At 39.6% G+C, this 19082-nt stretch overlaps 1 protein-coding gene and 1 non-coding gene across 3 annotated transcripts; both read right to left on the bottom strand.

Moving 5' to 3' along the window:
- Window positions 1–1469: 1469 nt before the first annotated feature.
- On the bottom strand, window positions 1470–17246 carry rhpn1 (rhophilin, Rho GTPase binding protein 1). 2 transcript variants are annotated; one of them, XM_044044962.1, is made up of 16 exons: window positions 17033–17246; window positions 16796–16891; window positions 12354–12469; window positions 8757–8885; window positions 8431–8506; window positions 7790–7867; window positions 7319–7443; window positions 7053–7219; window positions 6101–6291; window positions 5848–6004; window positions 5344–5508; window positions 4498–4692; window positions 4335–4411; window positions 4097–4243; window positions 3375–3527; window positions 1470–3284 (listed from the first exon to the last, which is right to left on the bottom strand). In XM_044044962.1, exons 2-16 carry the CDS (start codon window positions 16844–16846, stop codon window positions 3072–3074), a joined length of 2040 nt encoding a protein of 679 aa, XP_043900897.1. In that variant the 5' UTR covers window positions 16847–16891; window positions 17033–17246; the 3' UTR covers window positions 1470–3071. The 2 variants fall into 2 exon arrangements, with proteins under 2 accessions (XP_043900897.1, XP_043900898.1); XM_044044963.1 differs by having other exon boundaries at window positions 1470–3281.
- trnag-ucc lies at window positions 14558–14629 on the bottom strand. Its single transcript has one exon. It is a non-coding gene; the product is annotated as a tRNA-Gly (tRNA).
- Window positions 17247–19082: the final 1836 nt, after the last annotated feature.

Below are 19082 nucleotides of genomic sequence, written 5' to 3'. Positions count from 1 at the left end.
TGAGACAAAAGTCATATTTTAGTATATTGTCCAAAATGAGACAAAAAAGTCATACTTTCGTATGTTGTCCAAAATGAGACAAAAAAGACATACTTTAGTATGTTGTCCAAAATGGGACCAAAAAAATCATACTTTAGTATGTCGTCCAAAATGAGACAAAAAAGTCATACTTTAGTATGTCGTCCAAATTGGGACCAAAAGATCATACTTTAGTATGTCGTCCTAAATGAGACAAAAAAGTCATACTTTAGTATGTCATCAAAAATGTAACAAAAAAGTCATAGTTAAGTATGTCTTCCAAAATTAGACAAAAAGTCATAGTTAAGTATGTCTTCCAAAATGAGATTGCTGCTGAAAGCCTCTCTCTCTTATTAAAATAGTGTGAATATGGGACTTTTAAATAGAAATTTCTCTGAAACTGTACAGTAAAAATTACAATATGGTAGTAGTCATAGATGTTTTTTTTTCCTCAAAGTTGAATTTTTTTGGACTAAAATTTTATAATTCTAGTTTTCACCTAAAATATCTATTATGTATATGAAATGTATCCCTAAACAATACAAGGTCAAGTGATTTCAATGTGTTCCAGAGACTTCACAAATGTTTTAAGCATATATTTCTTTTTACAATAAGCACAATCCTACTACAAATCACAGACCTTGTTGTCTGGATTATTACGATATGATTTTCTGGTAAAAGGATAATTCCATGTCTTCAAAAAAGACGAATGATGCTCATTATTTAGTCCACATACCTCTCTGCTGGTGCCAGGAGAATGGAGAGGAGCTGAAGGAGGAGATGGTGTTAGTGTCTGGGACTCCAGAGTCTCGAGTCATGACATGAGGTCAAAGCGACTTTTGCAGTCTCTCAGCATTCCTCTTATGTTTTTGCTGCTTCATTCAGTTCTGCTCTGTCCACGAGCTCCACACACACACACACACACACACACACAGGAAAAGATGAAAGATTAGACAGTTTCACAGGAGTTTCTGACGGGGAAAAAAAAGCACACTGTCAGTGCCAATGTTTACCAACGCACTTTTCTGGGCAACTTAGCAAAAATGCAGTTTGGTAAAAACAAATCTGGGATAAATTTAAGGTGGTAACGTCTGTAGCGCTCATGGTAATCTTCTTGTTTTTATGAACACTAACTAATTAACATTACGATTAATTGAGTAATCGTTTGGTCCATAAAATATCAGAAAACATTAATAAAAAATGTAATCAAACCTGGAAGTGATGATGTTCTCAAATGTCTTGTTTTTGTCCACAAACCAAAAATGATTGGAGTTTTAATGATTTCTTTGTTGTATGGAGCAAAGAAACAATGACAATATTCACATTTAAGAAGCTGAAACGATCAGAAATCTTGTTCTTATCAAATAGTTTAATTGAGTAACTGTTTCAGCTCTAACTGTGACCGTGTAATCTAACAGACCTAACAAGAAAATGTAACGTCAGCAAACAAAGTTATTCAATTTTCACTTTTATTGTGTTCAAATATGAAAAGAAATACTGTGCAAATCCCCAAACGGAGTCATTAGGGATGGTCAGCGAAAAAACTCCTACTCACAACAGCCTTATCAAACATTTACTCTCACACACACACACACACACACACAGTAGTAGTACAGAAAGCCAGAGGAGAGGAGAGCATTTAAGAAAGTGTGTCGTTTCTATCTCGAGTTCCTTCAAATCGGTGATTAACTTCATGATTAGTAACATAGCTCACATCACATCTGGCTTCCTGTACTTTTTTAACTATGGACGTTCATGGCACAAAGCATTGTACAGACAAAACAGGAAAATACACCAAACAACAGCGTGCTACACGTCTATCTGTATCAAAAATATTCAAACAACACTATTAATAAAACTAACCTCCTCATTCCTAGAATTGGCTGACTGTAACATACTGTACAGTACAGTGGCTGGACTTGAACGACATTCTCGCGAATCGTAAAAGAAAGATGTCTCAGTGTCACATTATTTCAATTAAACAGACAGATTATTGATCACTGTGTGGCTGATTTAGGCAACTACCAAACCTGTCTGACATGCTTCTTCCTCTAATCCAGAGAAAAAAAAGACTTTTGTGTAATTATTTCACAGTAAGACACAATAAATGTGCTACTTTGTCGTTACCTCGGCCACAGAGGTAATGTTTTCATGAGTGGAAAAGAAATACTGAAACAATCTCCGCGTTGTTTTGTGGAGGTCCAGATAAACGAGTGGATCCATGAGTTTTGTTTTCACTTGAGCCTTGACTTCTGAAAGCATCTCTCTAGTAACATTCTGCCTTGCCTTTATTTCCTGTGTTAATGCTACATACTTCACTGTAAAGGTGCTTTCACTAAAATGTTCCTGTTCAAGCAAGGGAACATTGACAACATGGAGAGGTGATAAAGGGGAACTTCCCTGGTAAAATACTGTTTTATAAATACTTGAAACAAGTCAATGTCACTGGGTTAGATAGGGTCTTACAAAAAATAGCGTATGTTTTCATCATACAACATAATGATGGTCTGTTTTTTCCTTAAACAATTGGGCTTAAAAACATAATTCAGATCAGATGTACATCTAAAAAACAATTGACAATTGTGTTTTCTAGTAAGAATCTGGTTAACACTGTTAAAGGCAACAAAGTGTTTGTAAACCAGACAGATCACAGTGCAGCTCAGACTACACTCCAGGCTCTTAGTGTTGTTTCTAGAGTTTTCCCCAAAACCTGATGAATCAGCTCATCGTAGACTCAGCACTTGTTCAGTTAAATTCCTGCAGTTTTCTTCTCAAGCTCAGTTTTTGTCTCAAAAGGACTGAGCAGTAATAGAATCTCTGCCACCAGCATGACTGTGATACACATAGACTCAGTTTGTGATACACCGGGATACATTTGCATCCATTCACACTTGTTTGGGTTTTTTCTGTATTTAAAAAAATGCTACCTGGTACAGATGCTTGCGTTAATCTGATTGACCAACAGACTTAGGTAACATGAGTCTGTGCACAGCCTCCACTGTATCTGTGCTCCACCGCTGTGGTTCCCTGAGTGCATCCTCTGTTCTTGTGTATCAGTACATGGCCTCAGCGTCTCTGATGCTTCCAAACGACAAACTGAACGTGCTCCCTAGTCTCTTGGTGACCGCGCTGCCTTCCCTCTTCTTCTTCCTGTGCCAATTCAGCAGGGAGGCGGAGCTCTGTCCCTTTGCGCCGCCCAACAGATGCTGGCGAGAGTTTTCTTTATCGCTGCAGTGGGAAAGCATAATGGCCCTCCTCTCCACCTGCTAACAGACACAGGTAATGTGAGCATGCATGTATTAAAATAGATGCTCCAAAAACACACACACACACATAGCCTTCTCTCAAGTGTATACCTGTGTGTCATGTGAGTGTAAAGTGACCACACTCAGCTCCGCTCCTCTGTCGCCGCAGCTCTTCAGCATGTGGACGACCTCACTGTGTTTGGCCCACTTACAGTCCTGTGCGTCCACTGCTACGATGTAGTCTCCCTCCCTCAGTCCTGCCTCCTGCACAGCACATGTAGCAGTGAGACGCAAGATCGTCTAATCATTTTTAATTATTTTCTCATCAGCTCTTGCTTAAAAACAAAGCTCTGTAAAAAGCCTATTACTATTTATGTTTTTAAATTTTTTTTATGAGATTGACGCTGTTTGATTGTATGTCAAAGTATTACACTTTAATTCTTCCTATGTTCCCAGGTCGAAACCTGTTGTTTTTGTAAAGCTTATAACTTTGACTCAACTCCTGTTGTTTTCAATGTACAAATTAAATACTGTAAACATGACTTGACAGGGTTTGTGTCGTACAGTGTTGTTTTCGATGACAGAATGATTTAGTTGACGCCCCCTTTTTTTCATGACGACAACGAGACGATGACGAGATAAACATGGATCTTTGATGTGTGAGACTAGAATGGACGTAAATGTTAGTGGGTGGTCTGTCTGACGTTCAAAAGGCATGACATTTCCGCTTATTGTGCGACTAAAAACTAAACATTCCTGGGTCCGTGTTTCAAGACGAGTGGAGTGGGATGACAGTGGCACTGAGGACAGTTAAAACAACACTGGTGTCGTACCGCTGCACAGCCTCCGGGCACCACTCCTGCCACCAAGACGGGGGAGTCTCCTCTCAGTGTGAGGCCCAGGCCGCCCTCTCTTCTCTGCAGGCAGATCACTCTCTCCGGGCCCCAGCGAGCCCGTGCACAGAAAACGGACAGAGGCCCCTGCAGCACAGAGAAGATCCTCCTCAGCTTGAGAAACAGAAGTTGTGTGAACATGTTTTTTAAAAAAATCATACTTTTGTGAGTTGCTTACCAGTCTTTGGAAGATGTCAGAGACTTGGATTTTAGAGAAATCGGGTGGAGTGATGTCTGGTTTCTGGTCCGTTTGAGCTGTTGACGGCAGAACCCAAAAGTCAGTGACCGTCAAATCACCGCAGATTGAATATTATTCATTGTGATATGAGCTGACGTCTTACACTGTATCTCCGGAGGCTCGGCGGTCTCATCAAAGTCGTCCTCTCGGTCCAGCTCCGAGTACTTGTCCAAAGAGCGTTTGTGTGTGAGAGACAGCACGTCCTGCAGGATGTCCATCTTCCTCAGGATCTTACACAGGCTGTGCACACGCATGGCCTCCTCGTGTGTGATCACTGCGCGCCGCAGGTGAGCTTTACCTGTACACATGGAAGCAGAAATGTAACAAACTAAATTAAACCTACTTTTCTTAATGCTGCTGTGAGAAAATGAGTTGATTGTTGAGTCTCATGCCAGTGTAACACTCATGTCTCAGGTCACAGCTCTCAGTCCTGAGGCCCTCTCATTATGTGAGGCAATCCCAGGCAATCTCTTAATCTGTGAAACACATTTTTTTCTTCCTCCGTTGTGTTTTCAGCTGCGTTTATCCATTTGTCCATTCACCTCTGAGCAGCATAACTCAATTTCTATTTTGAGTAAATCTGTGAGTTATGGTACAAGGAAGGAATCATTCGATTTTGGTGTTGAACCAGACACCAGATCCAGGATTAAGGATTTATTTTTAACTGTTTACTTGCAAGAACGGGGGAGTATATTGACACTGGAGAAAACTGAGCAGGCTCGGCAGAGTTTTGTGCTATCTGACTGATTTCTCAAGCTGTGTTTATTCCCGACTCTCTTTCAGTTCTTCAGGAAAAACAGCCAGTAGTGTGTCCTATCTCTCTCTTTCTCCCAGTCTTGTGATTTGTCAAAATCTCCCATACATTTTTCATCAGGTTTAGAAAAAGTCGAAAAATAAAGCAGTGTAACAGCAACTTGTTCCCTTTGTACTGTATAATGTTTGAACTCACCAAGTTTTTGTCTCTTTTCAGGGTCTTGTAGAACTTGGCTGAGTGAGGGCGCTGCAGGAGTGCTGACATACAACTGGAGGAAAGCCTTCTCTGCCTCTTCCTCGTGCTGCTGCTGATGTTCGTCCCCTTCCTGCTCCTCCTCCTCCTCCTCCTCCTCAGCAGATGCTACACAACAGAATATACCAGGTCCATGGTTCATTTGCATAGATGGAGACATGGGAGACTGAATTCTTAAGCCCTTCCTTCCTTCCATCCATCTATCTACAGTGATTTTATCTTCCTCATAACAACAATTTTCAAGCTGATGAAATTCATTCAAACTCTACTTACAATTTCAATACTGCTCAGAGTGTAATCCTGAAAAATCTATAATGATCTATAATGTCGGTGCAAATGTTTCTCATAATTAGATATATTTAAAGATAGGACTCATTTATATAATTTAAGTATTTTTGTGTACAAAACTCATTGCTTTATTCTTTAAGATTCAAAGCCGTTACTTACTCATGTAGTCACAAAGCGCGACAGCGGTGTAGTAGTGCGAGAGCGCGCGGAAGTGTTCCGACTTGACCTGAACCATGGACGCCCATGAAAACGGCACGTAGTCTTTCATCAGAGGCTGCGTCATGGTCTGCTGCACTAAAAGGTAAACGTCCGACACCTGCAGAAGACACAGAGTGTGCCACACTATTATTACAGCACACAGCAGTGTAGTAAGGACACAGGCAGTCAGACCCGGAGATGTGTGCGCACTCACCCGTGCAGCCTCTTGTGCCAAGTGAAGTTGGGAAGTGAAGTTTGTGGTGTCCTGCGTCGTGAGAGTGACGCGCTCAAAGACGCACTCCTGCACCTGGGCAATCATGAGCCGCACCAGCATGCAGAGCGATGGACTGCTCATATCCAGACTCGGGGCATTGGAGAAATTCTCCTTAAGGTAATTAAATGCACCTAAACACACAGAGGAAAATAGTTTCACATGTAGGAGAACATAGACAGAATTCTAATTTAAATACATTGTGTATCTATAAGTATATGATAATAAAGGAACCTTGATTTCTTTTTTCTAGCAAGCATGATTAAAGTTGCATGCGACATTTATAGACATATACAATATTGAAAGATGTCCTGTTCTTAATTAACAGATGTTAAAGTTATATTAAAAAGCATACGTACAATATATAAAAGGTTGACTATCTCATTTAATAATAGGTTGTAGCAAAACACAGAAACTCTTAAGCACTGGCAGTTGCAGCAGACCTATAATCATCTTTGTTTTTGTTTGTTCCAGATTCACCTGTCAGCCATTTTGGCTCATCTGTAGCCTGATGAATGTGGATAAATTGAAAAAGTAATGTAGTAATTATTATGTAGTTTCAGTTATTCTCCATATCTTGAAGTGATCAGATCTTCCACAACATTAAAACCTCTTACAGAAACCTCTCGTTGTTAACTTCAGAGTCTAAAGACAGAATTGGTTTGGATTGGAAATGTATTATAGCATAAATCCTTTTGTGCTTTTTATAAACAAACCTAGTGTTTTTAACGGGACTGGACTGATATGACACACTCGTTTTTGGCGTTTGTGAGAGCTCTGTCACCAATATTCTGTATCAGCTGCAACTGTGTGACAGATGTTTTGAAGAGACCTGTAAACATGCTAAAAACATACCATTGCACTTGTTTGTTTGTGTGTGTGTGAGCCTCGGTACCTGCCGCTCGCTGAAAGGCATCGATAGCTCGGTCAACGCCGGCAGCTTCAGAGCGATCTTGCCGCGCTCCGATCTGTGTGTACAGAGCACCAATGTTGAACAAGACGCTTCCTTTCTCAAAAGCCAACGCGCGCTGACTCGACGGGACACCAGTGAGTGAGTCGTACCTGTGAGGGACACAAGAGTGACCGTTTAGATCGAAGTCCTTACATCACGACATGACTGAACGCTCCTTCACTGACACACCGCTGCCTTAGATCACCTACCAGTGGAACTGAACACCGAGGTTCTTGTGTGGAGAAAAGAAGCGCTGGTCCAGGTAGTACAGCTGGTTGTAGTACTCCATCAGCAGCTCAAGGCCGGCCTGGTTACGACTGGGTGTACGCATAGCCTGATCCAAAGACAACATAAAGGTGCTTCAAACTGTTTCCCACATGTACATAAAAAATCTGCTGTCAATTGCAGTTGATTCTCTTGAGTTTCTCCTGCTGGGTTCTCATATGAGCTCATTTAGACTTGGATTATACAAGGGAGGTGGCAGGAGAATCTCTGGAGTGACAGCTGCCCAATTTTGCATTTACATATACAGTTTGTAAAGGGACTCTTTCCTCAGTCAGTTTTAACCACTGCCAGGGGGGTACACTGATTCTCCACAGCTACTTTAATAAAAGCTGATTTATTTATTGAACGAGACAAATGTTTGTTTTGTATTACGACGTATGAGTGAATTTATTAACCTGTCTGAGCTCCATAAGCTCTTTGATCTCCTTGTCATACAGAGAGCTGTCCTCTCCGTAGTGCTCACAGATGAAGTCCTAAGAGAGGAGGCAGACAGTTTCAGAGACACACACTGTATACACATTTTACAGATTATGATATCAAGCCGCATATGACTTTATTATTTTAAACTGTGTCCCTCAGTAACAGAGACAAACAAATAAAGACACATTTTAAAATTTCAAAGACGTTTGGGCAACGTGATACAAAACATGATTAATACTAAAATGTTGATTTTGATGTCATTGGGGACTTTAAAGAGCAGAGTATTTGTTGCATCGCAGTCACCTTACAATATTTCCCACAGTGACAATGAAAACTTGTCTCTGATCGTTGTGTAAAAAATCCATATCTTACAGAAAATATTGTGTACATAAATTGATAAAAACTCATCAGATGAGCAGCTTTTTATAAAGTTTATTTTGTGAGCAGGCGTCGAGTATCGAATGATCATGTAATTAAGTGCCAAGTTGAACCAGTTAAACCCTACTGTTCCTACTGTTCTACTATTTGCTTTATCTCGAAGAAAATGTAAACTGGGTAAATGAGACAAAATCAAAATGAAGGGAATTGTGAGCCAATGGATGGCTTTGGACCTCACCTGGACAGAAAGTGTAAAGTCCACGTCTTTGGTTTCTTTTAAGCCGAGCGGGATCATTGGAACATTCACAGCCTCACTGTAACGGAGACATACATGTGGTTTGTGTGTAACCTGTCAACACCAACATGTACACACACTTCATGTTTCAACAAAGCCAGAGTCAGCACTGCCATCTGCTTATTTTGAAACTCTCCTTGAGAGCTTCATCCTGCTAATGAGCAAAGCTAAAGCCAAGTATTAACTCTTCCAGCTTTGACCACAGAGCCCCACTACCCCCATAGTAACCTCTGCTCACCCGCACGCACACACACACACATACACTCTACCTGTCTGTCTGGTAGGCCTCCATGTTGCTGTTGAGCTCCTCCAGTTCTTCTTTCAGCAGCTGCAGGTTGGAATTGACAAAGCTCAACTCCAGAGCAACTGTCTCCTTCACCTTGTTGTTGGTTGTCGCCCTGAAGGATTTAAAAAAAAAAAGAAGGAAAAAATAAGCATAATTCTTCAATAACTGTATGTTTCTACTGCACTTGAATGAAACAAATGAGCAAACAGGTTACAGTCTCCTACTCTGTGTCTGCTGTAGGTGGATGTATGCATTCTTTTTCTTCCGTACTCAAAGCTTTAGATCTTTGACGGGAAGCCCGTTTAATTTATGCATCTATCTCTACAACCTCTCCTCCATCACACTCATTCAGCCCATGACAATCCACTCCTCCATCAAACACAAGGAGGCGGGGCGGGGGTCAACAACACACGACGTTCCTGGAAATCTTTAGCATAATGGTGTTACCATGGTGACTACTAATGCCATACACGTCGATAAAAAAGATTCTGCATTCATTCAGTTGCACCTGTTCAGTGATGAAGCACAAACAAGAGGGCTGTGAGACACAACTGATTCACAACAGTTAACAGTGCACACACATAATCCTGATTTGTTCTGAGCAGCACACATAAGAGCATGATGCAGTAAACTGGAAGAGTCTTCAAACCTTATAAAAGTTCCAAGGACATATTAAAAGCTGCTGATACTGAGCGAGTCATCAGATGTGTGAACAGGTGGGAGATCCATGGAGGGAAAGAAAGAAAGTGTCAAAGGCAAACTTTGACTCATATGAAACAGGCTAAGCACTGTTTTAGGTAACAGATACACAAAAAGTAGCACTTTTTCATAACAAATTGTGAATATAGAGAATCATTATTACTTTCCTGATTGTTATTATTAATGTATAACAACTAACCCTTCTTCACACACATGGTGTACCCAAGGATCAAGCCAAGGACAATCTGATTAGTCAGCTTTAAAAAGGCTGTCAAATATCCCCTCACACACACACACACACACACACACACGCATGTCCAACATACTACAGCTTTTGAGGGGAAAAAACAAGTATTTTTTGGAATAAAGCAGGAAATATCAGAATCTGAGAACAAGTTGTCACCATTTAACTGGCAAGACAAGATAAAAATAGTTACTGCCCCCCCCCAGCTGATTTTTCACAGAGCAACAGAACCCGCAGCGCACACTGTGACGTCGTCACAAGCCAATCACAAACCCTGATGAGTTATAAACTCATCATGACCCGATTCAGATGAGTTTCAGGTGAGTGAACCCAAAAAGGGATTGTTGTGTTAGTGGGAAATGAGTTTGTGTGTGTGTGTGTTGACTATTCCAGTTGACCGGAAAAGGGGAAGGACAGAAAAAAAAAAAACGCCAGGTCTGATGGTGCCAGACAAATAAGTGGGGGGATGAGTCTGTCAGAGCTGCAGTGGAAAACTGTGCATGGGAACAGGGCAGGAGGCGGACACAAAGCCAGCTGATTACAGGCCGACAGACTGTGTGGGGGGGCCTCTTTGTCTCTGTGACCCACCATCCTACAGAAAGAGCAGGAGCACTTGTTTTATTTCCCCTAAACTGAGTCATCACGTTTTAGGCACAAAAAAAAAAACAGACTGTAACCAGTCAAAAACAGACCTGGGGAGAGGGATTTAAAAACCAAACCAAAAACTTATTCCAATCTACTGTCTATTGATATTATTGATTAAAAAAAAGTAGTATTTGATGTCAAAAATGATAAGGTCTGCTGTCTGAGAAAGTTCTTTAAATTGCAGTGCTGAGATAATAGAGACGAGTGAAGCTGCCTTTCCTTTCGATACTTTTGTTGTTTTCTGTGTTAATCTTATTAGATTCCGACACTGCACTGCTAAGGAGGCAGAAAGTAGCTGCTTGTTTTAATTAAGTGGCTCCTCCTCCTCCTCCTCCTTCTTTCCTCCTCGGGTCTTAATGAGTAACAGTTTACTCCACAACCAGTATGTTCTCAGACTTCTGCAAGGAAAGACTCTTGTTGTTGTAAATGTTCTCCAAGCCGCAACAAAAGGTGCAGACCAAATGTATGCACATACATTAAAACCTATAGTTTTCTATATCTGGCTGACAAACAGGCACAGTCTAAGAAAGAAAGAAAGAAACAAGAGACAAGGCACAGTGAGCTGGAGAGGATCAAGATGATGTTAATGTTCTCAGGGAGAGCACTTTGATGTTCTGCCACCATTTCTTTTTTGGTTTCCCTCATTTCTTCACCAATAAAACTCTTGCACGCAGTGTGAATGACAGCCTGCTGCTTAAAGAGCACATAGCCAGTACAGTTCACTCAGTTGATTTGGCTGCAAAAGTATGCAGAGTTCATTATTGTTGAGTATTTAAAAAAAAACAAAAAAAAACATTACAATTACTATGATTATTATTATTATTATTACAAAAGATTAAGGGAAGATGAGACACAAACACACACAACACAAAAGCAGAAAAGCCACATCAGCATGCATTTTTTTACACATAGAGAACACAAACAGAGCCATAAAACTGGGCGGTTCTGGTGTTTGTCTGCGTGTGTGTGTTTGAGGGGAGTGATCTCTGACCTTTTCCCAAAAGCAGACAGCACCACAAAAGTGACAGAGCAAAACAAAGAGTAACCAAACACACATAGAGAGAAGACCTAAAGAGCATGTATCACTCCATCTTAGAGGGAAGGCGGCTTGGCCCTTTCAAAATAAAAGAGACACAGATTATCCACTGGTCTACCGTCATATTAGCGATGGCACAAGGAAGTCTAAAGTGAAAGGAGAACAGAAGAAGGTGGCTGTACAAGTACTGTGCAAGTGCAGCAACAAGTTGTCCCATTGGGAAAATGCAAGCACAACCCACACTAACATTGTTAGTGGGAATTTCAACCCTTATGAGGACAAACCTGAAACTTATCTCAACAGCTCTGTTCACAGGATTCATGAGGGAGTTTAAATAGTTGGACAGTGGCAAGCGACCTTACCAACTCTATTTGTACGGTCTATAAGTACGGTTCTGCCAAGTCACCAAGAGCATAGAAAATAACCAGTTACAGTTAATTTCTCCTCCTTATTATAAATCATGTGTTTTTGTTCTAAGAATTTTTACACTTAAATAGTTTACTGAAGTTGCAAAGTCAAGTTCATTTATTTTGTTTTTTGATTGCCTGCTTTATTCACTCACTCACTCAATTTCTACCACTTTATCCTCCACATGAGGATTGCAGGGGGCTGGAGCCAATCTCAGCTGACATAGGGTGAAAAGGTGGGTTACACCCTGAACAGATGACCTGTTTCATGAATTTAATATTGATACATATTTATACATAATTGTTGTTGACAATACCACATTGCAGAGCAAACATTAAATGTAGATTGGAGATACAGACCATTAGTGTTTCATAACTGGTCACTGATGTTAAGACATTTTAAAATTGAAAATGTAAGGCCTTTATTGTCATTGTACAGGCCATCAGCTGCCCTGACATCTAGAAAAACCCAAGTCTGTTGACCTAATTGTCTCCACCGTAGGTCTGGAATAGAGAATGACAACCATTTGGCACATCCAAGCACCTCACCTGAACAGGTTTTCTGCTCCAGCTCTCATACGCATCTCCTTGTTGATCTGCTGGTTGATGCGAGCTCGCCTGTGCTGCAGTTTACTGCGCTGAGTCTGAGCGAGAGGATCACATCCCTGCAGAGGTGATGAAAGAAAAGGAGAAAGGAAGACATTAGAGAGAGAGTAGTGACAACTAATTGAGTTACAGAATCTCACAAAAGTAATAATTCCATAATAGACGAGAGACAGAAATTCATGCATGGTTCTCAACCACTTTGCTTGGGGGTGGGCATTAAGAGATGTTAATTATGTCATTGCCTGCCTAAGTCTGGATAATATCCAGAGAATTGGGTCCAGACATTCTCCAGTGTTTATAGGAGAGAGAACACTCACTCATTCAATTTCCATGAGTTTCACCTCCTGCGTTCTCACGGGAGTTCACTCGGGAGTTCACTCGGACATTATCTGTAGATTTGACTCAGGAGCTGACAGGAGAGGTTCACTTAAACAACCCCTCCAAAGAACTGACTAGACCTCAGTGCACTGCAGTGAGTCAAGATTCATACTCCATATTCTATGAGTGTTCTTCAGAGCTGTAAACTATAAAATAAATTTTTTTAAACCATAGAATAACATAATAGATCAAATAAAGTAGTTTTTTGGCCAGCATTGAAACATCTTGAGAGACAGCCCCACCTAACGCTTACCTGAAATGATGTGAAATGCAATTTGCTTGGTATTATTTTCTAGTTCTATAATGCAAGAACACCTTATTTTTATGCAATTGTAATTAATAAAAACAACACCACTGTCTCATATACAGTATGATAAAATAAACAAGGTCTGCTCAGAGAATAACAGAGGAACACAGCTTTTTCCATTCATCTTCAAAAAGGCAATGCATTTTACTGTTTGTCCAGCATGTAATCCTTATCCGTGAAAATCATAAGGGAACAATTTTTTTGCTCAAAGTCCAGTCAGCTTCACGTGGCTATTTTAAACGTCATTGGTATTATTGGTACAGGCTGAATATAAACGGACCAGAGACCCATACTTCAGAGCAAAACAACATGTCTGAGGAACTCATGGAAGAGATGAGTCTGTCGGAGAGGTGGGGTAACTGGAGGCTCAAGAAAGGAAAAACCTAGTTGAAGAATTAAATAATCTAACATGGTGCAGCAAGAGTAGAAACTCCCAAACCCAGCAGGATCCGATCATGTTTATAATGGTGATATATCAGAGCTGTGTATCTGCCGGAAGATTTAAGGGCCTCTTAAATCTCACTTTAACAGGCATTTTGCCAACAACACCCAAACAGATTCCCCAAAGCTGACTGTAACTCTGCTGCTCACAGAAATCAACAACTGATCATAACAGTGCTCCACTGTTCACGATAAAAAACCCATGATAAAAAAACAGATGTACAGTAACATGACAGATGGTGCAGCTCCACTCTAAACATGCGGAATACTCCCCTTTCCTTATCCTTGTGGCTCCCTACTTTGCATTCTCTCTCCCTCCTTATTACATACGTTTATCATTTTCTCACAGTCTTTCTGCCTCCATCTTTCTCATTCCCTCTCACCCAGTTAAGGTGTTTATTTAGCATGCACACATCAAGTAATCCTCGGAGTGCCTGTGTGGATTAGGCCTGTGGCCAAGCTCCCACCTCTGCACCACCATCAGGACGGCAGGAAGAGGGAAGCAGCTCGACATCTGCGCAATCAAAGACGAAGCACATTCATCTTGTTCATCAGTAGCACTGGTACAAACATGTAAACCACTGTAACAATCAATTACAAAAACAGATATTTTCCCCACTTGTATTTAGTGGTTTCTTGCCACAGTTTAGATTTTATTCGCAGATAGCTACCTCGGAAGTGCTGCCGCTCCCCAAATACAACAAAGATGAATTGATTTCTCTGTGTGGTGCTCACAACATTGAAAAATAAAACAGAGCACAACAAATCTGATTAGAGTTGGAATTACTTTTTGTCTTTTTATGGGTGGTGGTGGTGATGATGTACAAACCTCCCACATGTCAACACACTGTGGATTCCACACACACTTTTACACAAATAAAAACAACATACTTACTTACATACTTCATACATATCCCTTTGCACATTAAGCTACTTTCAGTTAATAGAGGGATATTTCGGCTTCATCCAGTTGAAACATAATACCGCTGAGTAATTCCCACAGGGAAATTAAATAAATACATGCGTTGGCCGGGAATCGAACCCGGGTCAACTGCTTGGAAGGCAGCTATGCTAACCACTATACCACCAACGCTGCCACAATCCAGTTTGCTGACTGCAGTAGGAAAAATGGTGTGCAGTTTTTCACTGAGTAAACCACATGTGACGACCACAAAACCATATGCAAGTGAATAATCTGAAATCAAAGCTAATCTTTGTTGACAGACACATAAACTTGAGTCTTTGCAAATGAGCTTCATACAGATTCACATTCAAGAAGCTGAAAAATTTGAGTACTTGTTTTAATCATTAAAAAACACTCAAACCAATCGATTATTAAAATAGTATAAATTGATTAATAATCAATTAATAAAAGAATCATTGTAACCCTATTTGAAATATAAATAGAACTATACAATTAAATCACAATAGTTTAGTACAGAGACCAAAAAGTGCTCCTAATGAGGCAGAACCTATATTCTAAAGGAACTGGTTATGTTACTGGTAAGTGCTAAGATTAGGTTAAGGTGAAGGTAACGCTTTGGCAAGGCTGTCAAATTGAATGGAATTCAATGCAGGGTCCTTAAAAGGATAATTTTTTCAAACAATGTCCTTTCTAAGACCAGTTTTCCACATGTGGACCAAAGTCTGGTCCTATTGAGGCAGAACCTAATTTCTGGGTAAGTTTAAGAGAGGCATGTGCATTGTTGTTTTGGTAAAGGTTAGGGTTATACATACAACAACTTATGATAAGAGTTAGGAATATCACTTTATTTATTGTAATCAACAGGTATTCAGTGTCATGTCAACAAATAATCAGATGACAAGTCATCAACTGACATACAGCTGACGGTAGATTATAAGATGGTCTATAGATTCTAACCCTAACCCTATATAAAAGTGCCTGTTGTCTATAAATACTAGTTTTGCAGTGTTATTAAACTTCATTTAACTGCTTCTCTGTAGATTATGTCACTTAACAGTCGAAAGTCAACTATCCTGACTATCAACAGACTATTAGTAGGGAAACTACATGTGCATCTGTAAACCTGTGCCAGGGCCATCTAATTCAGTGGTTCTCAAACTTTTTGATACCAAGTTTTTACCAAGAAAATATTGAGCTCTTGAAGTAACAACGGTAAAATACAGTGGTGTAAATAGGCCGAGCAAAGTCAGCTACGGAGTTTTCATAGGAGGCGGATTTATTCCCAATAAGATCATTTGCTCTCTCATCATCCTCCTCTTCCTGGTATAGTGAAATTAAATTAAGATTGAGCAACAGATGAGGTGATTTTCCTCCAGGTACCACCAGGGGAAACTTGCGTACCACTGGTGGTACACGTACAACAGTTTAACAACCATGGATCAAAGTCAAGTGGAAAACACTTGAGACCAGTAGATATGAATAAGTGTCAATTTATTAATGTATTATTTGTTGACATGATACTAGTAGAGACTCAACGGTGGACTATCAGAATAAAGTGAAACCTTACGTTTTGGTAATTACACTTATACAAAACCATATTCTACTGCATATATTTATCCTGCAAATGCACTTATTTATACTACTCTTATAATGTTAATGTTTCAGCACTACAATGGTACTGTTACCTCACTGCACATAGCTGTACATACTGTACATATCTGTCCATATGGTTCATACTGTATGTATGAACCATATGTATTCTATCTTTATTATAACACAGTATATTCTATTAATACACTGCATATATATATATTATATATATATAATATACTATTATTATGTTACTGCTACTACATTGTGCCTATCTGTACATGTTTATTCATACATTGTTCGTATTACACAGCCATATGTATTATAAGGTAACCACTAATACACTGTAAAATACTTATATTTTTAATTTATAGTACCACCTTCTGTACCAATTGTCGATACTTGTATACCAAATTTTCTGCTTTTTCGTTGTCTTTGTACTTGTACACAATGACAATAAAGTTTAATTTAATCTAATCTAATCTACAACTGCCCGAAAGACGTGTGTGTCCAAAAAACGTACAAACCTATCTTTGTGGGGACATTTTGCCTGAAACCCACAACTTTAAAGGGCTTTTACAGGGTTGAATTGTGTCGTTAAGTTTGTGTGTACCTGGTATTGCTTAAGTTTGGGGATCTAAAATTGTATACACACTCACATTATGGGGAATGGTCTTCCTTATGGGGACAAAAATCAAATCACCCGTGTGTGTGTGTGTGTGTGTGTGTGTGCAGGTGCTTCACCTTTCGGATGCTCCCACCGTGACCGCCCTCCATGGGTAACGTCAGGGACATATCGTCGTCGAGGCACCGCCGTCAGACAGCGACATTTCAAACTCTCTGCGAAAAGTAAATTCATGTATGTTATTTTTTCAAAAGAAGCGTCACACACACTCACAACACACTAGTCTGTATTATACACACACGTATTACAAAAGTTAACGATAAGTTAGCTAACGAGTCGCGGTTTACGCCACTTGCCTGGTCACAGGTTCCTCCATCATGAAGCAACGACACCGGCGAGTAAAAAGTCCCTACATTTCTCCAGCGTGGTACCGTTTCAGTAAATTCAGCCAACGGCAGAGCGTAAGGAACAACTTTTCACAGTGGAAAACAAGCCCAGCTTCTCCTCGTTACATCGTGAAATCTCCTCCACCTCCTCCTCCGCTTACTTATTTTTTCTCTCATTTGTGTTCAGCTTATTCACCGAGGCGGGTCATGAAGAGGAGACACTGGTCCAATGACGTTGCAGTCTGACAGAGTGACAGCCACAGTGACCAATCACAGGAAGGATTAGGGGCCGGACGATTGCTGATGCTGACCAATGGCAAGGCACTCATAGCGTCTCCCTTCACTTTGGGCCGTTGCCTTGACGACGTCAGGGTTGAGGCTTGTGTGCGTGCGTGTGTGTGTTTGTGTGTGTGTGTGGCTCCACCTCCACACGTCTGAAAACATGAATATACAGTGTATTATAGGGGTGGACGGGGAATCGATGCATTGAAATATCGCGATATTTTGCGTGGCGTTATTGAAATGTATTGATTTTTGGTAGCACAATATTTTTAAACTAATTAATTAGTATTAGGGCCAAACTGAAGAGTAAACCTTCCAGAATAAAGTTGTAATATTGTGAGAATAAAACCATAATATTGTGAGTATAAAGCCATAATACTGTGAGTATAAAGTCTTAATATTGTGAGAATAAAGTCGTAATATTGTGAGAATAGTCATAATATTACGAGAATAAAGTAGTAATATTGTGAGAATAAAGTTGCAATATTACGAGAATAATAATTACGATAATACTCCTAAAACAACTTACAAATTAACATTAAACTTTTTGTGGATTCGCTGACATTTTAGTCCACTAGATGGCGCCAAAGTGCTCACTCTCACTGTGAGCTGTTATGTAATGTAATCTATATGTAATATATGATTTTACAACATCACAATAATATTGTATCATGACTTAAACATCGAGATAAAATAATAATAGAAATTCTTTAAAAAAAAAACAACTTTATCAAATCAAATGATCTTACATTTTATGTAGCACATTTTAAACATGTTATACCAAATGTTGATGGAGATGTTACTTGATTAATTTCGTAAAATTCATGGTACATATTGGTAAATCTTATAATTCATCCATTTTGTACTCCTTCTTTAAATAATGATGGGTGAATATTGAGTATAATATGATTATTATTGTAATGACCACAAATGTATGCATTTGATATATAATTCAAGGTTGTCTCACCCAGTCCAATTTTTACAGATAACAATAATAATAATACATCGTATGTCTTTCATACTTGATTTGCACGCAAATAATCTTCTTTATGACCTTGAATTTGCTTTGCTTTTGTCAACAATTTTGTAAAATGTGCCTTGTCTTTTACGTAAGCCTTCAGCTGAATGATCGCGATCATATCATTCTTACCACTTTTCTTTATTTCAACAGCACAGGAGTTGTTTCCTCACTAACGTATCCTGACGTATCCAAATGTTTTTTATTTATTTATCTATTTATGATTATTGTAGCTGTCAGAGGTTGCTGCTCATCCCAACTGCCTCTCAGTTTGTCAGGTCACATCTGCACATGGCAGATCCTCCTGTGTCTGGTCTCCAGCCAACCAGTTAACTACTGTTTTTGTTTTGCTCACATTGTCAGAGCAGAGCAGAAGCCTTCAACTATTAAACCATTCAACTCTGAACTATGAGACCACTCACCTGCATGAAAGAAGGTCCTCCTTCATGGGCAGATGAATTAGCACTGAGTTATGGTTTGATTTGCTGAAGATTACATTAGTGTTTTATACTGACAGGTTATCTTTATCTTTATTGTATTCAATTATTACTCATATTAACTTGTCTAACGCAACTACTGTCTCACAGTAATATTAACAGTGGAATATATGCAATGGTGCACAATAAATATAAGTGGAGTTTTTATTTGCACCGTGAAGTAAAGAAAAATGTAGTTAAGGGGAATAAAATGACAACAAATAGCTACAAAGTAAATGACCAT

Source organism: Solea senegalensis, linkage group LG14, assembly GCF_019176455.1.
Source record: "Solea senegalensis isolate Sse05_10M linkage group LG14, IFAPA_SoseM_1, whole genome shotgun sequence".
Classification (NCBI taxonomy): Eukaryota; Metazoa; Chordata; class Actinopteri; order Pleuronectiformes; family Soleidae; genus Solea; species Solea senegalensis.
This window is presented reverse-complemented; position numbering and strand designations above follow the sequence as displayed.

What these genes read in the sequence shown, in the direction of transcription:
- rhpn1 (XM_044044962.1), bottom strand. Translation starts at nt 16,846, where the DNA reads ATGTCCCTGACGTTACCCATGGAGGGCGGTCACGGTGGGAGCATCCGA. An exon ending in ACGGTGGGAGCATCCGAAAG is followed by an intron (nt 12,470 to 16,795) that starts GTGAAGCACCTG and finishes TCACCTCTGCAG; the next exon opens with GGATGTGATCCTCTCGCTCA. An exon ending in TACACTCACATGACACACAG is followed by an intron (nt 3,285 to 3,374) that starts GTATACACTTGA and finishes TGTGTCTGTTAG; the next exon opens with CAGGTGGAGAGGAGGGCCAT.